We start from the raw sequence: 20,470 nt of genomic DNA, 5'->3' as shown, positions 1-20,470 counted from the left end.
CTTAAATTCCAAGTCCTTACTATGCAGACAGTTTGCTCCTCCAGTTGACCAAACCTTGCTGGCTATTTCTGCTTTGTGTCACCATGAAAATTTATCAAGTTGGCAGCAAACAGCAGCTTTGAGGAGAGCAATTTTGCAAGCCTCATTGAGGACCTCTCTGGTTGATGTTTGCATTTTAAAAATAATTCACCCCCCCAAAACCCCCCCCCCCACATGTAATGTCAGGTTGCCAGTCATCTGGAATTTCCCAGACAAAGACGGGATTCGCCCCTCGTAAACAGTGTCCGGGCAGAAATTGCTGGAATGTCCAGGAAAACCCGCACATATGCCAACCCATGTCAGAAGTGTAGTTTTTCCTTTTAAAAAAGCTCAAAACCTCTTTTTAAAAAGATTTTGCATGCACACAAAAAACCCCTCAACAATATGACCCTCACAAAACCCCAAAATAATGTTCTACAGCTTTTGTGTCCAGATTATCACTTTTCAAATTATGAGAATCCTATGTAATGTCACATGTAGTTTTGCCTTTATTTGGGGTAATCGTTATTACCCAGTACATTTGACAGTGTGAAGTGGAAGAATCCCTACTTGTGGAAATTTCACATTGATGATTACATGCTGGATAATCTTTTTGTTCAGCCTTTTAGGTCTCAAAGATGGTGGGTGTACAGTGTCTAACCATTGGAGCCCTAGGCATCAGCTCCCTGGGGCCCTGGGTGCCTGAGCACCCATATTTCCCATGAAGGGGCTGGGCACCCACAAATTGCAGCAGCAAGCACACTGCAGGGCATGTGCATGCAATGTCAGCACTACTGCACACCATGGTAAGTTTCATTCTCTAGCAAAATGAGAAAACTTGAATATGAACCTACTGGAAATCAAGGCCATGCGTATCTTTAAAAAAGGAAAGAAAAGTGAAATTGTCTTGAGTGAAAGGGAAATGCATGCTAGTTTTCATGTGTATTTCTCTTTTGGAATTTAAACAAATCAAAACAAAAATCACAAAAAGGTCTGAAACTGCTTATGAGCAGTAGTTTCATGGAGTTTAGTGAATTACTCATGTGGTTTCAGCATGGTGGCCTGGATTTGACAAGAGTTAAATACAGGTTCGGATACAGATGGGGAGTGGGGATCTGAAATCTGCATTTGAAGTTCCATGTGGTTTGTTCTATGTTCAAGTAAGTGTCTTATCAAATAAAATTCATGAAATCCAGTATGGATTAGCAACAGTCGTCAGCAACAAAACAAACCTTTCAACTATGCTGCTCCTTGGAAGTTTAAACTGTGCCTTTTAACAGACACCTCAGCTATTGTGCAGTGTTCATGTGGGCAGAGAGAGGATCATGTGCAGAGAGCACAATATTTTCTTTGTTTTCAACTGAGAAAATAAGATCCTCTGAGTAGAAGATTCCAGAGGACATTGCATGACAAAACACTGATGCACCCGTCTACCCTGGTCTTTAACACCAGAGAGAAATATATTTTAGGATCTGACACTTTCTCTTGACTGAAGTTAGTCTCAAGTGATTCTAATGTTGCATCTTTAAATTGTTGAAACCTACTCTGGGATCTCATTGTGAAGGACGAGTGAGGAATCTGAATGAAAATGAATGGTTGGTTTATGACGATAACATAAATAAGTAAGATCAAAGTGTGAAGGGGGGCTCCTTTTCCTCAGTTAAAATGTCTGCAAAAGAAACAGAGTGTCAATAATAGCAAAAAATTCACCTGAAAATACATTAAAAGTGAATGTTTCCTGGACAATGTAACAAATGCTGGAAATGTAAACAAATAGAAGGGACATTTTTTCATATGTGGTGGACGTGCCCGAAAGTGGAGGGCTTCTGGGAAAAGATATATAATGAGTTTAAAAAGATATTGAAAGTTACATTTAGTAAAAAAAAACCAGAAGCCTTTCTACTGGGTATTTTAAATCATGAGATCCCAAGAGAGGACAGAACAGTCTTTATGTATGCCACAACAGCAGCAAGAATTTTACTAGCTAAAAACTGGAAGACAGAGGATTTACCAACGATTGAAGAATGGCAAATGAAAATGATGGACTATATGGAGCTTGCTGAACTGACCGGGAAACTCCGAGACCAGAGGGAAGACATGGTGGAGAAAGATTGGACTAAATTTAAAGTATATTTGAAGAAATATGCTAAAATTAGTATTTAAAACAAGCAGGAAGAAATTGTTAGGCTGCAGATATAGAAGTCAGATAAGGCGTAGTAATAGTTGAAGCAATGCTAAGGTTATTAAATAAGATAAGATGATTAGAGTGTAAATATGAGAATAGAAAAGGGTAAGGAAATTACTAAAGATGATTTACAAGAAAAGCAGAAGGAGAGGATGCGAGGAAGTCAACTTACAATGTTATATAGAAGGATAGATAGGTTTAAATAAGGAATTTTGTTTTGTATTTGGTTATATTGTTTCTTATTGTATGTAGTTTTTTGTAGTGTTTTGTTTGTGTTATGTTAAAATTAATAAATTTTTGAGGGGGGGAGTGAATGTTTCCTTTGCAGATGAAACTTTCAAATAATTTCAGGGAAGCCTCAATAGTTCCAGTGAGAATGGGAAGGGGTCTGGTTGACATAGTGTCCCTGGATCTCTCCAAACTGAGTGAATGAGTGGTAAAATGGCAAATGCAATTCAGTATAAGCAAGCAGGGGCGTCGCTAGGGGGGTGCGGTGGGGGCGGTACGCCCCCGGGCGACAGGGGCGACAAGTGGCAGGTGGGGGCAACAAGCGGCGGGTGGGGGTGACAAGCGGCGCCCCTCCCGCCACTCCCCAGGCAACGCCGGTCACCCTGGGAGCAGCAGCGCTGCACGGATGGGGTGCTCCCTCGGCCGTGCGCTGCTGCTCCCGGGGCGACCGGAGCGAGCGGCGGTGCGTGGGGGTGACAAGCGGCAGCCCCTCCCGCCATTCCCAAGCACTGCCGCTCCCTCTGTCACCCCAGGAGCAACAGCGCACGGCCGAGCGAGCACCCCGTCCGTGCAGCGCTGCTGCTCCCGAGGTGACCGGCAGCGTGGGGAGTGGCAGGAGGGGCCGTCGCTTGTCACCCCCACGCGCCGCCACTCGCTCCGTCCCCCCGGGAGCAGCAGCGCACGGTGTGTGCGGTGCTGCTGCTCCTGGGGCAACGGAGCGAACGGCGGCACGTGGGGGTGGCAGGAGGCAGCCCCTCCCACCATTCCCACGCGCTGCTGCTCCCTCCGTCACCCTGGGAGCGGCAGCGCACGGCCCGACGACGGAGTGCGCCTGCACGCGCAGGCGCACTCTGTCATCGGATCGCCGCTTCCACAGCCTCCTTTTGAGCCGGAGAGCTTAAAAGCGAGCTCTTCGGCTTAAAAGAGGGCTGCAGAAGCGGCGCCGGCACTCCCGGAAACGCCCTGGGGGCGGAGCGTCATGACGTCACAATGTGATGTCACGACGCCCCGCCCCCGGGGCGTTTCCTTTGCCGCCCCGGGTACCGCGGAGCCTTACTCCGCCACTGTAAGCAAGTACAAATATTTATCTCAATTTCACCTGTATTTCACCTAATTTCATGGGGGCTAAACTAGCGGACCAGGAATGAGCCCTTGGGGTTGTAGTGGATGCCTTGATGAAGATGCTGACCCAGTATGCAGCAGCTGTGGGAAAAGCAAATTCTATGTGAGGGATTATTAGGGAAGGCATTGAAAATAAGCCGCAAGTGCCATAAAGGTAAAGGTAAAGGGACCCCTGACCGTTAGGTCCAGTCGTGGACGACTCTGGGGTTGCGGTGCTCATCTCGCTCTATAGGCCGAGGGAGCCGGCGTTTGTCCGCAGACAGTTTTTCTGGGTCATGTGGCTAGCATGACTAAGCCGCTTCTGGCGAACCAGAGCAGCACACAGAAATGCCGTTTACCTTCCCGGTGGAGCGGTACCTATTTATCTACTTGCACTTTGACGTGCTTTCGAACTGCTAGGTTGGCAGGAGCTGGGACCAAGCAACGGGAGCTCACCCCGTCGTGGGGATTTGAACTGCCAACCTTCTGATCGGCAGGCGTCATAATGCCGCTATAAATCTATGGTGTGACTGCATTTGGAACACTGTGTACATGTCTAGTCACCTCACCTTAAAAAGGATGATGTAGCAGGTGCGCCGGGTTCTGCCCAACATTGTAGGTGCCTGGCGTGTGCATGTGATGTCCCATGGCAGGAGGAGGCCCAGCAAGGCCTGACACAGCTGCGACAGACACCATTGGATCCCCCCTCTGCAGTGACAGGCTCCGTTGGATCCTCTGCCCAGCCTGCTGCAGCCATGGCAAGCCCTGTTGGGCTTTTTGGAGGGTGTCAATAGGCCCTGTTGGGCCTCCTCCGACAGTGTTGGCTGTGGCATATTGAGGTGGCACAGCCCCCTCAATGAAAATTTGGGGAGTGCTTCAACTCCACAGCTTTGCAGAGATGGCTCCCCTGTATTGCAGGGTTGGAAAAGGTTCTGAAAAGAGCAACCGAAATAATCGAGGAGATGAAGTTACTCCCATATTAGGAAAGGTTGCAGCATTTGGGACTTTTTATAGTCTACAGAGAAGGCAAGCAAAAGGTGACTTGAGAGAAGTTTTTAAGATTATGCCTGCCATGGAGAAAGCATTTTCTCCCTCTCTCATAACACAAGAACTCGTGGGGCTCCAACAAAGCTGAATGTTGGAAGATTCAGGACAGAGAAAAGAGCATTTCTTCACACAGTGCACAGTTAAACTGGATCTGGCTCCCACAGGAGGCAGCAATGGCCACCAACCTGGATGGATTTAAAAGAAGATTAGACAAATTTGTGGAGAACAAGGCTATCAATGGCTATTCGCCATGGTGGCTGTGTTCCACTTCCACTGCCAGAAACGGTATGCTTCTGAATACCAGTGTGGGCCACTGTGAGAGGAGGATGCTGAACTAGATGGGCTATCCAGAATGCCCCTCTGATATTCTTATGAGGTTCATACCTGAGAAACCAAACCCATCTGTGTAGGAGGCGGAGAGAGGCATACACTTCATTCTCAGCTTGTAGATTTGTCAAGTGTATCTCATCTACAGTTGTCACTTAGCTATGATGATCAGAAAAGCGTCATTCATAGCATTTATTCAGTTCCCAGTCTATGTGCCAGGGAGCACTACTGCTCTGTGGCATAACTGCTAGGCATGCCCTGGGGACAAAAATAACGATGAACGGCTGCTGTGAGCCCACAGCACTCAGCTGCAGGGGGGGATGCCCACAGTGTCTCTGTATCAGTGGTGTAGCATGGGGCACCAGGCACATTTTTTTTGAGGCAATGCAGCCAGGCTCTCTCCCTGAGGGAAGCCTTGCCTGGGCCAGCCTTGGGGGCTGGGGTGGCAGAAGCAGCAGCAGCTCCTTCTCCTTAGGGCCACCCATGGGCCAGCCGAGAGGGGGGGCGGGGTGCAGCTACAAGCCGGCCACTGCTCCACTCCTGGGTCAATTCCCCCCTGAGCAGGGGGCAGAAGTGGCACAGAAGTGGTGGCAGTATTGTCCCCTTCTTCACTGAGCTAGCTGGACCAATAATTAAACCTGGTAAAAGGCAGCTTCTTATGTTCTCGTTGAATCACTTCCAAATTGATGTTACAGGTGGGTAGCCGTGTTGGTCTGCCATAGTCAAAACAAAATCGAAAATTCTTTCTAGTAGCACCTTAGAGACCAACTGAGTTTGTTCCTGGTATGAGCTTTCGTGTGCATGCACACTTCTTCAGATACACTGAAACAGAAGTCACCAGATCCTTAAATATAGTGGGGGAGTGGGGAGGGGTATTACTCAGAAGGGTGGTGGGAATGGGTGATCGTCAACAGGTTTTCCACACTTATCAGCCTATCACCCATTCCCACCACCCTTCTGAGTAATACCCCTCCCCACTCCCCCACTATATTTAAGGATCTGGTGACTTCTGTTTCAGTGTATCTGAAGAAGTGTGCATGCACACGAAAGCTCATACCAGGAACAAACTCAGTTGGTCTCTAAGGTGCTACTAGAAAGAATTTTCGATTTTGTTTTCCAAATTGATTTTAACACCCAGAGGTTTTCTTCTCATAAATCTTCACATTCACAAAGAAAGAAGCAGATCTTCAGGCTTTATTTTGTTTTTCAAATTCTTTAATGTACAGTGTTTTGAGTTCTGCCATTACTAATTACTGTAAACCACAGTGTTGTGTTTGTAGCATTCAAAATTGGTTGTGAATTCTCTCCCTCCTCCCCCAAACTCTTTGATGCTAAACTACATTTTATTTCCCACCAGAAGAGCAGTTCATAATCTCTTCACCCTTTGAGGCAAGGCTGGCATAGCTTTCAGTCTGTCTTTCATCCAATATTGTGTTTTCTCTGTCTCTTTCCCTTTGTGGTCAGCAGGCATTGGTCAGTCCTGATGGGCCCTTGACTGCAAAACACACCTCCACTTGAGCAAGTCTTAGGACATTCTAAATTCATGTCAAATTGTCAGAAGAAACTTCAAGATGATGAACACCTGACATAAAGCATGGGCTGCTGGGGGGGGGGGAAGGTTGCTCCCCAACATCTGGATCAGAACTTGGGGGAATGGGAAGGGCTAAGGTGATGTGATCAATGCACTGTTTTATAAGTGGATGGAGGAATCTTGATGCACACATCTTGCTATAAGGACCATTTGTGGGGTGGAGGATAGAAAATGTGTGCATTGCAGCTTGCACATGGAAGAGTTCCGCATACAATCAGAGCATGGATGAATTAATATGGTTAATTAGAAAAGTTGCATAACTGAGTATGGAGAAAAGGATTTTCAAGGGGGCATTATGTTATAATATAGACACACACACACACACACACACACACTGTTTCAGTGTTGTTCAAAATAATTTAAAATAATTCTATAGACATTTCAATGATATACAATAATATAACTTAATTGAATCACTCAGTTGTACTCAACAAATACTACTATATATTTACAATATCTTGTGCCATAGGACCGAATATGGAAGGACACATTAAGTCTCATGAATTTTGCAGTTTTATTGAGAGATCTACATAACTTTGTGGTGGTGAGGCTTGAGATGAGCTGCAGTCATTTACTGTGAAGTGGAATTGGATGCATGTTTGTTTGGAAAGACATTTGGGGTATGTGGCTTTTGGGGTGCCATATGGAAACTCATCAGCAAATCTGCTCCACAAATGGAGCTGCCATTTCCAAAATGGCTATTTAAAAATTGGAATTAAGCGCACCTAGGGCATTTAAAAAACAACAACAAAACCCACCTTTATCTCACTTGCCAAGTTACAATACGAACCACCAATGGAAAGCACACAAAGAAGAAAAGTATGTTCCTTACGGTTGAATTTAGCTCATACTAGAGCTGCAATGAATTTGCTCTCATTGGATTATTAAATCATATATTCTCTAAATAGTCTCTGAATACTGAAAAGTTGGTCAAATATTCAGCTTCTGTAGCTGACATCCTATTCAATTTTATTTCAGAATTTACTACATTTTACTTGATCTCAGTAGTTGATGTTTGACTGTTTTGGATAGTTGGGATAAATTTGGTATTTGACAGCTAGAGAGGCTATAAGGTCTCATATCTGATGACTGTCAAAGCAATCAAGAGATGCCAACAACTCTGTGACTGTAATCCTAGCGGACTGAGTGATGGCTCCACCATCCCATCCATGGCCCTGCCAAGCTCATGGCCCTGCAAGGTGGAAGTGAGGGTGCAACAATACTCTTATGGGACTTCTGGCTGAGAAGCGGGTGTGGCAAGTCACCTCTCCGGGTGCGCCTAGCTTTGGGGGGAACCAGGATGGAGATGGAGGTATTGGGGGCTGGCATGCTCTCCCAATAAAGTTGGAGGGGGGTGAACCCACAGACATCTGGAAATGCCTGCTGGGGTCAGAGATGGAGGTCGCGGGGGCAGGACGCTGGGTTTGTGCATGTGCTGCAAAGTTCCTTCGAATTAGGATAATTGGGCATGAAGTTAAGGCACTCTTCAGAGAAGATGTGAAGTAAACAAGCTGCTGGGAGCTCGAGGTTTCTGAATGAAAGTAATAAACACGCTGCTTTTTATGTGTTTATGAACCAATCCTGTTAAAAGGAAGAAAAGATTACAAATGAGGACCTTAGAGTTTAAATTAGCCTTGCATCAATGAACAGTGGTTAAAGAAATTATGAGTGTATAGCTGGTGAAAAGATGGCAGAGAAGGAGAGACTGTGTCCTTTTTCTTATACTTTCTAAGGGATCACAACTCACCCACCACTAGAGGCAATAAATTTAAGGACAGGACAGTGGAACCAATTGCAATTTGTGAGAAGCAATAATTTGGGAACTGTGTTGTAAAGAAACTGTTTGGCTGATGATGGGGCAGGGGGAGGGACTGTGTTTATGCTTTTCTATTTTACCAAGGGATTTACCCACCCCTTCTCAGAACAAGAAATAAAGAATTTGAAATAAAGACCACAGGAGGTGAAATAAAGATGGAGGTGATAGCATTGGTGAAAACAAGAGAGGCTTGGACTTCGTTTGAAAGAATAAATTGAAAATCAGCAGAGAAATGGTGATGGGGAGGGGACTCACTCCGTCATGAGGAAGTATGGTCTAACCCACTGGTTGAATTGAGACTGTTTGCAGGAGGGGAATGCTTTCTGTTTAGAGCTTCCCAAATGGCTGTCCTTGAAAACAAAGGATGGTGGGATGCAAACGCTGTGGTGAAAATATGGATTTCTACAACAACGCAGTTCTGGACAGGACATGGATATGACGAAAGGAGAACAACGGTGAAAAGGATGGATCCAGATATACACAAAAGCAAGATGAACAGAAAGAATTAATATAGGAACAACAAGTAATGATTTAAGATGAAGAGGCAAGGGGCAGAGTAACCTCATTTGTTTTGTTTTCTTTCTGTTTTGCTTTTTAAGGGAATAATAAATTATACAAGCAGGAATTGATAAATCGACAGCTGAGGGAGAAGGAGAAAAGGAAGGGGAAATATAAATTTTAAAAATGTGGAATTTGAGATTAAATATAAGGAATGGAATGTGAATTGGAAATAAATAATGTAATATAAAGCAGTAATTAGAAGAATGAAGAAACACATTGATGATGGAGAGTGGGAAGTTAACTTAATTGAAAAATTGTATTAAATTTGATGTAATTTGGTATTGATTTGTTAAAAAAATGGAAAATTATAAAAAAAATATTTGGCAAGCAACAGCATTCTTATGCTCTCTGTCCTTTTTAATAAAGAATTACTGCCGCATGTTGGAGGAATGGGAGAGTGTCTGATGCTTTGGGGATCTTCTTCAGGGATGCCCCCAAACTGCCTTGGCAGCAGGGAGGAGGCTTCTGACGTTGAATCTCCCAGACGTCACTCTTGGGTGCTTCCCATGGTCCCTGGGACACATTCCTGGGGACTACAGGGTTTCAAGCAAAACCTAACATTTAATATTTGAAGTTTTGCACCCAAACTTTGGACAATTTAAAGAATTCATGCTAATGAATTGTGGACTGTCAAACAAGCTGGCTGACATGACCAGATGGAAATCCCACAAGGAAGATGTACCACAACAAAAAAACTGCTGCATTGCAACAACAAATTAGTATAAAACAAATAGAAGCAAACAAAAGATTGATCAATGGGACATCAAACTGAAGATGTGTGTGACTCACAGGGGTGTTTTGTACCACAAAGGGGACTATTTATTAAGAGATGGCTTACTGCAGTGTGTGAGAGAGTGAGGGGGGGATACTTGGTCTGATGGTTGCTCTTGAAGATAATTGTCCATCTCAACATTTGATCAGAAATCTAGGAAAGCAGGAGAGGGAGAAGGGAATCATATAGCTTAGGCAAGCATGCGATTGCGTGCAGAATATTAAGAGGTGCCAATTTGCAAGTGGTGATCTGTCTTCATGCTTTGAGCCCACATTTACAACTCTCTCAGCCCAGGGGAACATAGTCACTTGTGTGAACCTGCCAGGTGATAGGGAGAATCTTTTACCACACAGCAATTACTGGTTTAGTAAATGTGTTGTAGAATGTAAAATAGTTCTCTGCATTCAGTCTTAGGACTAATGGGGATGAAGGCAAACGTAACATTTCAAGCGCTGTGTGGAAGATGTCGTTTGAGCACAGAAAGCAATTGTTTTCAGAGCAGTGTTTGAGCTACTTCCACCATTATTACAATGTTTTGTCTGGCTTAACACTTGAAAAAAATGCTTCTGTGTTGAAATTGGCTTTTTTCAAGCTCTAGATGCTAGGACCTGCTAGGGACTCTCGTCTTTGGCAAGGTTTTGCTTTACCTGAACATCAAAATTGAGTGCTGAGAAAGGAATTTGAATTAGCTGGATATGCTGCCCTGTTCCAGCTGGAGATATCCATGTACAGAAGCAGCTTTTGTTATATACAATAATGCAGTAAATGCTAATTCAGATTTGCAGCTGTATCTGCATCACAGTGTTTGCCTGTGCTCCATTAACCTGCAAAATGCATCTTGTGAGCTACCTATGGACCTATATCCTCATCTAGACCCAGCAGTTGTCACGTGTAACTAGAGATGGATCAGGGCTCTTTCCAGTATTTAAGTCGTGGCCTTTCATGATCCATCTTTCCTGATACCAAGACAGGAACACCTGCTTGAGTGAATATTTGCAATCCAAGTCTCGTTATTCTTTTTACTGCAAGTACTTAGCTCTTAGAGATAAATCCACAAGGCTGAAATTTTGTCACAGACTAGAATCATAGAATCATAGAGTTGGAAGAGAACACAAGGGCCATCCAGTCCAACCCCCTGCCAAGCAGGAAACAAATAAGGTTACCAGGTGTCCCCAATTCCTGGGGGCAGTCCCCGGATTTACAAATCAGTCCCCTGACAAAATCCATCTATTTAGTAGGAAGTTGAAAAGTGTCCCTGGATTCATTGAAAAAAATCTGGTAACTTTAGACTAGAAGGGACCTGGATTTCATGTTCATTTTCAGTAAGAAAATGTAATTGGCCTTTCAGCTGGCTTGCAACCATTTTGATAACTGGAAGCTGCAGATTCACACCAGGTTTTTGAAAAGCGAATGTTATCACCTATTCTGCTACCTGATCCTGTGCAGCACAGATGCCCCATGTGGCACTACGTGTTTCACTATGTGTTGGTTATTTAGCTCTTGGAACTGTAGGAATGCAAATGGGTGTCATTGGAAACTAAGGCGTTTGCAATGACACTGGGTTGTAACTGTAACATTTTGAACTGTGATCCACACATGCCAGAGTTGCACTCTTCAGTGGATGCAGAGGTATGTGGGAACGAACCATACAATGTAAAACAATAAAATGTAAGATAAAGGTCCAGAAAGAAACACAATGGTGCAATTAAGGCTTTGCTCATTTCTGAATATTTATTCGACATTTATTAAGGGCTGTTTTATACAGGGCCGGCCCACCCATAGGCAAGGTGAGGAAACTGTCTCAGGTGGCAGGATCTACAGAGGCAGCAGATCCAGCCTCCGAGGAATGCATTGCCTGCTGCTGCTGCTGCTGCTGCTGCTGCTGCTGCTGCTGCTGCAGTGACAGGGAAAGCTGCAGCATGCTCCTTGGAGGCTGGCTCTGCTGCCCTGGTGGAGGCGCTGGTGGAGGAAGAGGGGGCGGTGGGAGCGCCCTGACCCCTGCAGCGCAATCCTGGGGGGGGGGGTTCCATCATGGCTGCCCCCCGCCCGCACTGGGTGTCCCGCCCCCGCAGGTGGCGCGCCCCACCCCCGGAACGCATGCCATGCCCCTGTGGGCAGCGCACCCCGTCCCCACCTTCTCTCTGCCCCCGGAGCCAGAGCATGAAGCTCCACCACTGGGTGCACGGTTACTGGTTTGTTTTTTTTGCCATTTTGTGGTTTGCCTTAGGTGCCAAAATGCCGTGGGCCGGCCCTGATTTTATACATTACGCTGCAGGACATCCAGACTTGTCACCAAGAGTGCACTTAAGAGACAGCTGCAGCCAAACCCAGCTCCTTGTCAAGTTTACCAGCAGGATCCTTGGAAACATGTGCATGCTACATTCATGCTTTTTGGCTATAGACATGCACCTAAAAGTGTGGTATGAGGAGGCTCTTAGGGAAGAGGGAGGGTAGTTAAATGCTGTCAACCAAACTTCGGTTCACTGTGCTATTTAAAAATAACTCAAGTTAACACATCTGCCACGTATTAGCTGGCTGCATTGGGCTAATGAATCGCTGGCTGCTGTAAAGTGGGATTCAGCAACTGCTGTTTTCATTATCTTCATGGCATGGTGTGAACATGATAATGTCTTTCAGAGAAAAAAACTTGGAAGCTATCAAACATTAAGAACATCCAACTGCCCAATTAATGTTGCCGCAAGGTTAACTCTATAAGGCCCTTTGAAAGTGACTTATGACTAAATCACACATGCACGTACTTACTGGTTTGTGCAACAGTTGATGGCTCACAGCTAAATGTCTGACTTGTCTCTCCTGAAAAGGAATTTGCTTGAGGTGATGTATGAGAAAACTGCTGGCTCTTGTTTACTTATTTACTTATTTATTTATATTTAGAATACTTTATAGCCCCAAGAGGCTTTCAAAGCGCCTTCCTTGCAAAAGATTCTAATAATAATAATAATAATAATAATAATAATAATAATAATAATAATAAACCACCCCACATTCACAGAAATGGTACAGTGTCCCTCTGTCGCTAGAGTTATTCAAGTGACATGCTTTCCTGGTGTCTCCCTTCAGCCTTTGCCCACTAGACAACAGCTCCCACGGATGTCCTCTGAGGCAAGGCAGTGGGGCTGAGCAGGGGGAACTTGATGGACTACAGCACTGAGTGGCAAACTGCATGTGGGAATGAATGGTGGCATAGACTTTATATTTGCCAATGGGACTGGCACTCCTGCAGCAAAAAAAAATCCACCCGCTTCCTTGTCACATTGGTCAGTATAACCTACTGTGTGAGTCAGGACCACAGTGCAAGAAGTTACCCTACATCCAATCCACATTCATTGCAACTGTTGGAAGGAATGGGATGAACCATGGCCAGTGGCGGTGCAAACGTCACGCAGACAGAACCTTGTGCATCATCACCTCAGACAACATCCTTTCGATTCAGTGAAGATAGTTCATACATTCAGCTAATGTTCAGAGACTTATAAAGATCCTCTTCCCACGGAATGGGTCCAGGGACCATCCTCTTAACAGAGTAGTTTAGGTTGTCTATGGGATACTTATGCCCGAAGAGGCTGAAACTGTGAGCCATAACCCACAAAATAAAGGGTGGGAATGGCAGCCCTGTTTGGATGTCCTAATTCCTCATCAAAAGAGGAAGAGTGGGAGAGAATGTGCCGACTCTCTCCTGTAATCTCTTTGCTCCATGAGTTGAAAGCATACATCTACAGTAAGGAGTCTTCTCTATCTGAGAAGGTTCCACTTGTGATTTAGAACCCTGGGAGATCAGGGTTGTAAATCCCATGGACAGCAGTCTAGAGAAGTAGAGAAGTAGAGACGTCTCACCACTGCAGAAGTCAACCCTCCAGCTCAACAATAGGGAAGGTTATGAGAATGGAGCTAGAGCACTCAGGAGCCTCACACGCCCTCATCACATGGAGAACCAGAAACCTCTGAAGAGGGGCCGTCTGGTTTAGCCCTCTGCATGTGTGAGTATCCCAAAGGACTTACTCTGTTGTGCAAGTTGCGAGTGTGGAGGTCAGGCACCGGAGGCATCCCTTCACACAGAAACAGGAACTTCTGCCCAGGTAAGCCAGTGCATCATTAAGTAACATTTAAACACGGCAGCTTCTCCCATGGGTTCACCCCACTGTGTGGCTGTGATACCTAAAAGTGTGCCACCATGTGGGCAGTGGGACCTTAATACAAAATTGTCATCCCCCAATGCTGATCTGCACTAATATTTGTTTATTCGATGGCTCCTTAATGCGAAACCATTACCCAGCTAAGCTTGGGAATGATGCTTTCATGTCAAGTGCTACGTTGTTTTCCGGGTCCCCGTGGTGGTGACCCTTAACTGTTCCAGCCACAACATGGGGTGGACACATGAAAAGGTGTCTCCCCAAACATGGCTGCAACCAATAAAAGGTAGCCAAGGGGTGAGAAATGAGGAAGCAGTGACAGCATACAAGCTTGGCTGCCTTGGTTTGTACAGGGATGAAACTGCTGCTCCCCTTCTGAATTCTGGGTTATCTGTAGCAACCACGTTACTAGCATTTTAAACCATTGCTTGTGCTCATAGGCCATGTTTGATGTGTACAGTCACAGAACTCTTTTTAACAGTGGAGTGCTATGAAATCAGTAGCATTGAAGACATAGGGAGAACCAAATACAAAATAAAAACACAAATAAAAACCAGAAAGTTAGAATTCCAGTAAGTTTACATTTAGTACAGAGTAAAGAGATAGCTACCCGTTAGTGCTTAGAGAATTTGTTTTGATGCTATTAAAAACATAAATAAAATATTTTTTTTCTTCAAATGTCCATTCAAAAGGTTCCAGTGTCACCTGCAGCTGTCAGAGCTTTGTCCTTTGTCCTGACCTTCGTTTTACAAATAAAAATAGCTGAGCTTCCATCCCAGTCCCCATTTTACATCATTGTCTCACCAGCTGCCCTTTACCTGCTTTTCTTTCTTTCCTTTCCTTTATTAGAAATAAAAGTTTTTCAGCAACACTGCTGGGATTTTAGATTTCTCTGTGAACAGTTAAATTCCTCTATTTGTTTTTTGTCTTTAATAAGATAAAGGTCTTATTTGCACATATTTGTAGGCTTTATAAATCTGAGAATAACCCCCTGGACTCACTGCCTGTGATATGTATAATTTAATCTAAGAGCAAAACTCTACAAAACCCAGACTGCAGGGTTTTTTTGCGGGGTAGGGGAGAACCGCAGAGGAAACTGCTTGCATTGAACGAAGTCATCCCATCGACCCTGGTTCCAATGTAGTGAAAGCAGCTAGTCAGCAGGTTAACGCCTCGCTCTTGAATGTGTTATTAAGAAGTAATAGGGAAGAGACTGGCCTCCTCCTCCTCCAAGAAAATTAAATGTGCAAAATGATGCTGTAAGTTGTTTTGTTCCACTCTAACACGTGGCGGCTGTGTCTTTTAAAAAGTAGGGACGTTAGCTGTTATTTACAAGTGAACACCTCTGTCCGCTCGCTGCAAGTGTTGCATTTCACAAAGCAGCACCAGTGGAACTTGCAGTTACACTGCCAAACTTTGGTGTACTGGTGGGTGTTGTAGCCCCTCCCACAGCACATCATGTCACACCCATCGGCGCTGGGTGAGGTGCGGTTGCAGAGGCGTCCCTGTGTCCCCACGCTCCCAGTGGAAGCATCTTCTTCGCAGTAGTTGGGTGACTTATCTATATATACCAGATCTGTTTCCATTGGTTTCTGGTAGCTTCTGATCTGCTTGATCTTCAGAAAGGTGGGCTGCCTGAGCCTGCTGGCTCTCACCACTTCCACCTGCACGGCGGCGTTGTATTTTTCTTTCAAAATATATCCAATCTCTCTGAATTTAGGGAGCGTAGTCCAACAGGTCTTGGTTGTGCAGGAACCAGAAACCCCATGGCATTTGCATTCCAGTTTCATTCTCTCTTCAAGCACCTGTATACAAAAGCAGGGAGAAATAATGAAAGGGGGAAACAGCCTCTCATCGTTATTCTAAGAACAGGTAATATCACACAGGAAGTTATTTGTGACAATATCATGCATAAAGTTCAAGGGCACGATCCGGCACTTTTAAACTCCCACTAGTTTCAGATGGATATCTCTGCTGTGTGCTTTTCTCTCATCAAATTAACTGAAATTAGGAGTGGTTCACTTGGCTTGATTCAAGCCTTTGGTGTGAAAGAGTGTGAAAGCAAAATTTTTGTTATTGTTCCTAATGGCGTGATTCATCTCTTCTGCCCTAAAGATGTTCAGACAATACCTGCACCGTATTCAACCTTATTATACTCTATCTCCAATGAAATTATTGCAGTACTTTATATGCTTCAGATGTGCTTAAAATTTTAATTAAATGCAAAATTCAATGGAAACCCTAATAGTCATATCCAAAACGATGTTATTGGCTATGCCAGGAATAGCCGGCCTGGTGCCTTCCAGATGTGGCTTGGCTGAAACTCCCACCCTCTCCTATTACTTGCCATGCTGGCTGGAGTTGATGGGAGTTCAACAGCATCAGGAGGGCACCATTTTGGCTATGTTAGTGTGCAACATGCAAGTTGATCCCGCGGGATCATATAGCTCCCTTTCGTTTGCCAGCAGCATACAGAAGAAGACACGCAGTATAGTAACTCGGCATGTGCTGGTAGGATTCAGCCTGAGCCCTTCAGGCAAACAACAGAGTGCAAAGCAAAATTGCGTAAAATGCAGCTCGTAAGCAAATGCAGTAGTCCACGCCAAAGATGTGTGGGAGGCATGCGACACTTCACAGGAAAACACAGGCAACTCCCTTCCCATCCCGCTAAATTCATCCAATCAAGCATTTCATCTCTGTGAAATACCTAAGTAAATGGCATTGCATTTAAGACCTCACTACACTTTTTCAAATAAAGCTAGTGTGAACCTTCAGGAGACAGGAAAGACATGTTTAAACAAAGCAACAATACTGAATCTGTAGCTGTTATGCATTTCAAAAATGGTTGCAGCTTGTGCATGATGTATGGACTGGAATCCAGACATGGTTCATTGAAACTCTCCACGTCTGAATTCATATTTTTCTTATTAGCCATACAGTGTCACCTACACACTTCACAGAAGAAAAAGAAAGTGCAGTCGTTCCCTACCTCAGGTTTATAATCTATTTGCATAAGCAGGACCTGCAACCAAGTATCACCAGACATGCCATCTTCCAGGAAATTCCATTCCTGGTTTTCCATCTGCCTCCCTCGCCCCCCACTGCCAAACAAAAACTCAGCATTCTGTGACACTGAGCATTACTATTACTATGATGATGAAACAGTGAGGAAAGCAAAGGAGCAGGAGCCCTTGTCAGTCCTTCTATCCCTGCATGAGTAGCAACCTGTGGGGCAGAGTGGAGAGGAGCCTGCTAAGCCCCACCCCATGGCCATTCTTGACTAGGAGGGCAAGCTTCTATAGTGAAACATTTCAGCGGCTGATCCAACAAATGTTCATTATTCAAATAACCAATGGCATGGGTATTTCCATGTGCTTTTAAATTCTCACTAGTGGTCTAATTGGTTTTGCACTGGGTGCAAAAGATATAATGGACTACGTTAGGATCATTCCTTTCTGTAGAAGTATTGCATTGCCTTTTTAGAGTTTTTAAATCTTACATTGTGGGTTAGCTTTTCACTCCAGGCCGTTGCCATGCTGGATCAGAACTGTTTCCATCCATGTATGGTTTTCATCCATTTGCTACGATTGGGTGTATTATATTAACATATTGTGATTATTAAGGTCCCATGGTGTCCATGCAGAAACCTTTTGAGATGCTGTGGTAACTATAGCTTAACATTTAACAGGCAAGAACTGCCACACTCTTTGGAGGAAAGTGTTTTAAATATTTGCTTTCTCACTCCATTTTGCAGAAACTTCCCAAGAATTGAAATCATGTCAAAAAATTTAAAGTGGCTTTTACCTGGTAGCTCCTGCAATTTAAATCTGCCTTCATTGATTAAAAGTTAATTGATTAATCTACTTATTAAAATTTCAGTCTTACTCATTAGATGTCTGACAGTATCAGTCAGGGCTTTTTTTCCAGGGGGAACTCACCAGAACTCAGTTCCGGCCCCTCTCAGGTGGGTGCCATTGTGTTCATGGTGAATTCCAGCACCTCTTTTTCTAGAAAAATAGCACTGCTGTCAGTTAAAATTAGCTATATCTGATAGTGAATAAATCATACCGCAAGAGTGATTCAACAAAGCAAATTGCCACTACGTGACTTGCTCTCTCAGAATAACATTGAAACTATTCCCCTTCCTCTACATTGATTCCCTCTGGGTTCATGATGTTCTTTCCAAGTAAAATGGCTGAAATGTCACTTCTCCTTTGTAAAATAAGTGCTGAAATACAATGGCATAAAAACCACTTCTTCAGTTTATTGTTTTGCTTTTGCAAATGACACATTGCAAACACCATTTGATGGAATTTCCCCCTGCAACTTTGAAAGAAAATCCTTACCAGGAAGAAAATCAAAACAAAATGTGTAACATGTTTTGTCAGTTTCAAAGTAGGCATATGGCATCAGATGCAGTTTTTGAACATACTGGATACTGGATTTTTTAAACAATAGTAACTTTTTTCATGTGTTAGTTTGAACTTGCTCTCCCTGCTGTGTGTTTTTCTTGGAGATGCTAATTTTCAGACCAGTTGCTGAATGTAATGTAATCCGTGTTTTAACTGCCAGAGCAAAGGGTAATAGCCAGCTTTTACACTGGTGCTCTGTGTCTTTTGCTTATGTTATTCAATAAAGCATCATATGCACTGCTGGTACAGAGAGCGGAAATGCCTGCAGGCTCCTCCTGAGACCCTTTCTCAAGACTAGTTTTCACTGAGACAGATAACCTGTCAAAACAAAATAAAAAATAAAAAAAATTCCTTCCAGTAGCACCTTAGAGACCAACTAAGTTTGTTCTTGGTATGAGCTTTCGTGTGCATGCACACTTCTTCAGATACCTGGACTTCCATTTCATGCGGCTCAATGTGGTGCCTTCCATAGTTCCAGTTACAGGTAGGTAGCCGTGTTGGTCTGCCATAGTCAAAACAAAAACCCTTTCATATAGAAAGAAGAAGAGGAGGAGTTTGGATTTGATATCCCGCTTTTCACTACCCGAAGGAGTCTCTAGAAAGCTAGCATGTTGGGAAGGAATCAAGGGCAGACCCTCCTATCAGTTTGGGTTTCTCATGTTTCCTGTTTATAGTTCAGCTTTCCACATGCCTACATCAGTTTGAATTTTTAAAAAGAGAATAAAGACCCATCATTAACCGGCACATTACCATACTATTTTTTTTTTTGCAAGCAATTTCCCCTGTATCATGCATTGTTCCTAGTGTTTTCACAAATATATGCATTTTATGCACACTCTTCCCACATATATTATGTGGTTGGAGAACTGCATCACAAAATTCAGAGAAGTGTGAATTTTGGAAGAGAGCTGTGTTTCAATTTGCATGTTGTTTTGGGAAATGAAAATAGGGCAGGGTTGCATTAGAATACAAATGTGATCAGACATTCTAGTTTTGTATATGCAGGGAATATTTTGTGCTGCCATAATCCATGCCTACCAGTGGAAAGGAAGCCCCTCCCTCTAACATTAGACCATCCACTCCTATTCTAAAATACCTTTCTTCCAGCCTCATTGTTGTGCAAGTTCATCAGCCTCCGAGCACTCTTTCTGATTTCTCTGGCATCAACAAACCTCCTGGAGAATTCGATGCCGTATCTGATATCAGCGGAGCAGCCTCCCCACTTCCACCCTTCCTCTTGGTTGTAATAACCTTGTTTCTCTCTGTCACAGCCACAGTTGCTTAGGTTTCCCTGGCTGCAGGCAGCAGTGACGGCATGCGCAACCCCAGCAGCGGTGATGGCGTAGGTGAAAGCGGCTTCCCTGCTTCCTGTGGGGTGGAGGGAGAGAAAAAAGGTGGGGGGAAATCAGCTGACTGGAGCAAAGAGAAGGTAGCTATGCCCCAATGAAACCCATCCTATGCTTCCCAGCCAACTGGCATTTCAACAGTCTGCCTAGTTATAATGTAGGTGGTTCTGCTATCCCGAAGTGGCTCGTGAAGCACCTTGCAGGAGAGAGAAGGGATTCTGCTGCTTGGCGGTGACTGAGACGGGTATCCAGGACTCTTGTGATTTGGCACCGGGGGCTGCCGGCACAGCACCCTAAAGGCACACAGCTTCCAAGTGGCTGGCAACGTCCTCTATGTGGGAATGTTTAGGAGTGTGGATGATGATATATTAGCTTATATATCTCAATCCCAGTTTGAGTTAACAAGCTCCAAACTTAGGAGAGTTCCATTCCCTTTTAAAACACACACAGCAGACGCGCTTGCACAGGCTTGCTAAAGCCTCTATAAGAAATATATATTCCTGTTATATTCCCCTTCTTCCCTCTTAAAAGTAAAGACACAACACAGTACTGATTATAAGATATAAAAGAGTTTACTTACATTACTTCCTGAGATACAGTACAGGCTCAGAGAGGCAGATAGGCTTAGATAAATGTATTTACATGTAGTGAAGCTGATTCCATAGGGGAACAGGCTTCACCTCTGCTCCTCTCAGCTGCAAGCTGAAAGAGAGCATCCTGCTTGTTCAAAAGACGAGGCAAAATGGAGACTGTTTCCTGGGATCTTGTTCCCAGGTAAGACCACACCTACTTCTGGTCAGAGAGGAAGTTAACTCAGTCCAGGTAGCAGGACGTTATGCCTGGAGGACTGAGTTACCTTCATGTCCACTCTAGCAATGTTGTGTTTGGCTGCTCTGTGTTTACATCCCACACTCT

At 44.3% G+C, this 20,470-nt stretch overlaps 1 protein-coding gene across 2 annotated transcripts in view; it reads right to left on the bottom strand.

Annotated features, from left to right (window-relative positions):
* Window positions 1-14,915: 14,915 nt before the first annotated feature.
* The window catches only part of WNT7B (Wnt family member 7B), a 119,415-nt gene continuing 113,860 nt past the window's right edge, over window positions 14,916-20,470 (bottom strand). For both annotated transcript variants that reach the window (XM_033148261.1, XM_033148260.1), the window contains exons 3-4: window positions 19,306-19,577; window positions 14,916-15,602 (exon numbers count right to left, since the gene is read on the bottom strand). In XM_033148261.1, the coding sequence (XP_033004152.1) occupies window positions 15,123-15,602; window positions 19,306-19,577 (752 nt within the window). In that variant the 3' untranslated portion in view covers window positions 14,916-15,122. The remainder of the gene's footprint in view (window positions 15,603-19,305; window positions 19,578-20,470) is intronic.

The sequence above is a fragment of the Lacerta agilis genome, chromosome 5 (assembly GCF_009819535.1).
Source record: "Lacerta agilis isolate rLacAgi1 chromosome 5, rLacAgi1.pri, whole genome shotgun sequence".
NCBI classification, from domain to species: Eukaryota; Metazoa; Chordata; class Lepidosauria; order Squamata; family Lacertidae; genus Lacerta; species Lacerta agilis.
Note: the sequence above shows the minus strand (reverse complement) of the source record. Positions and strands in the feature narration are given on the sequence as shown.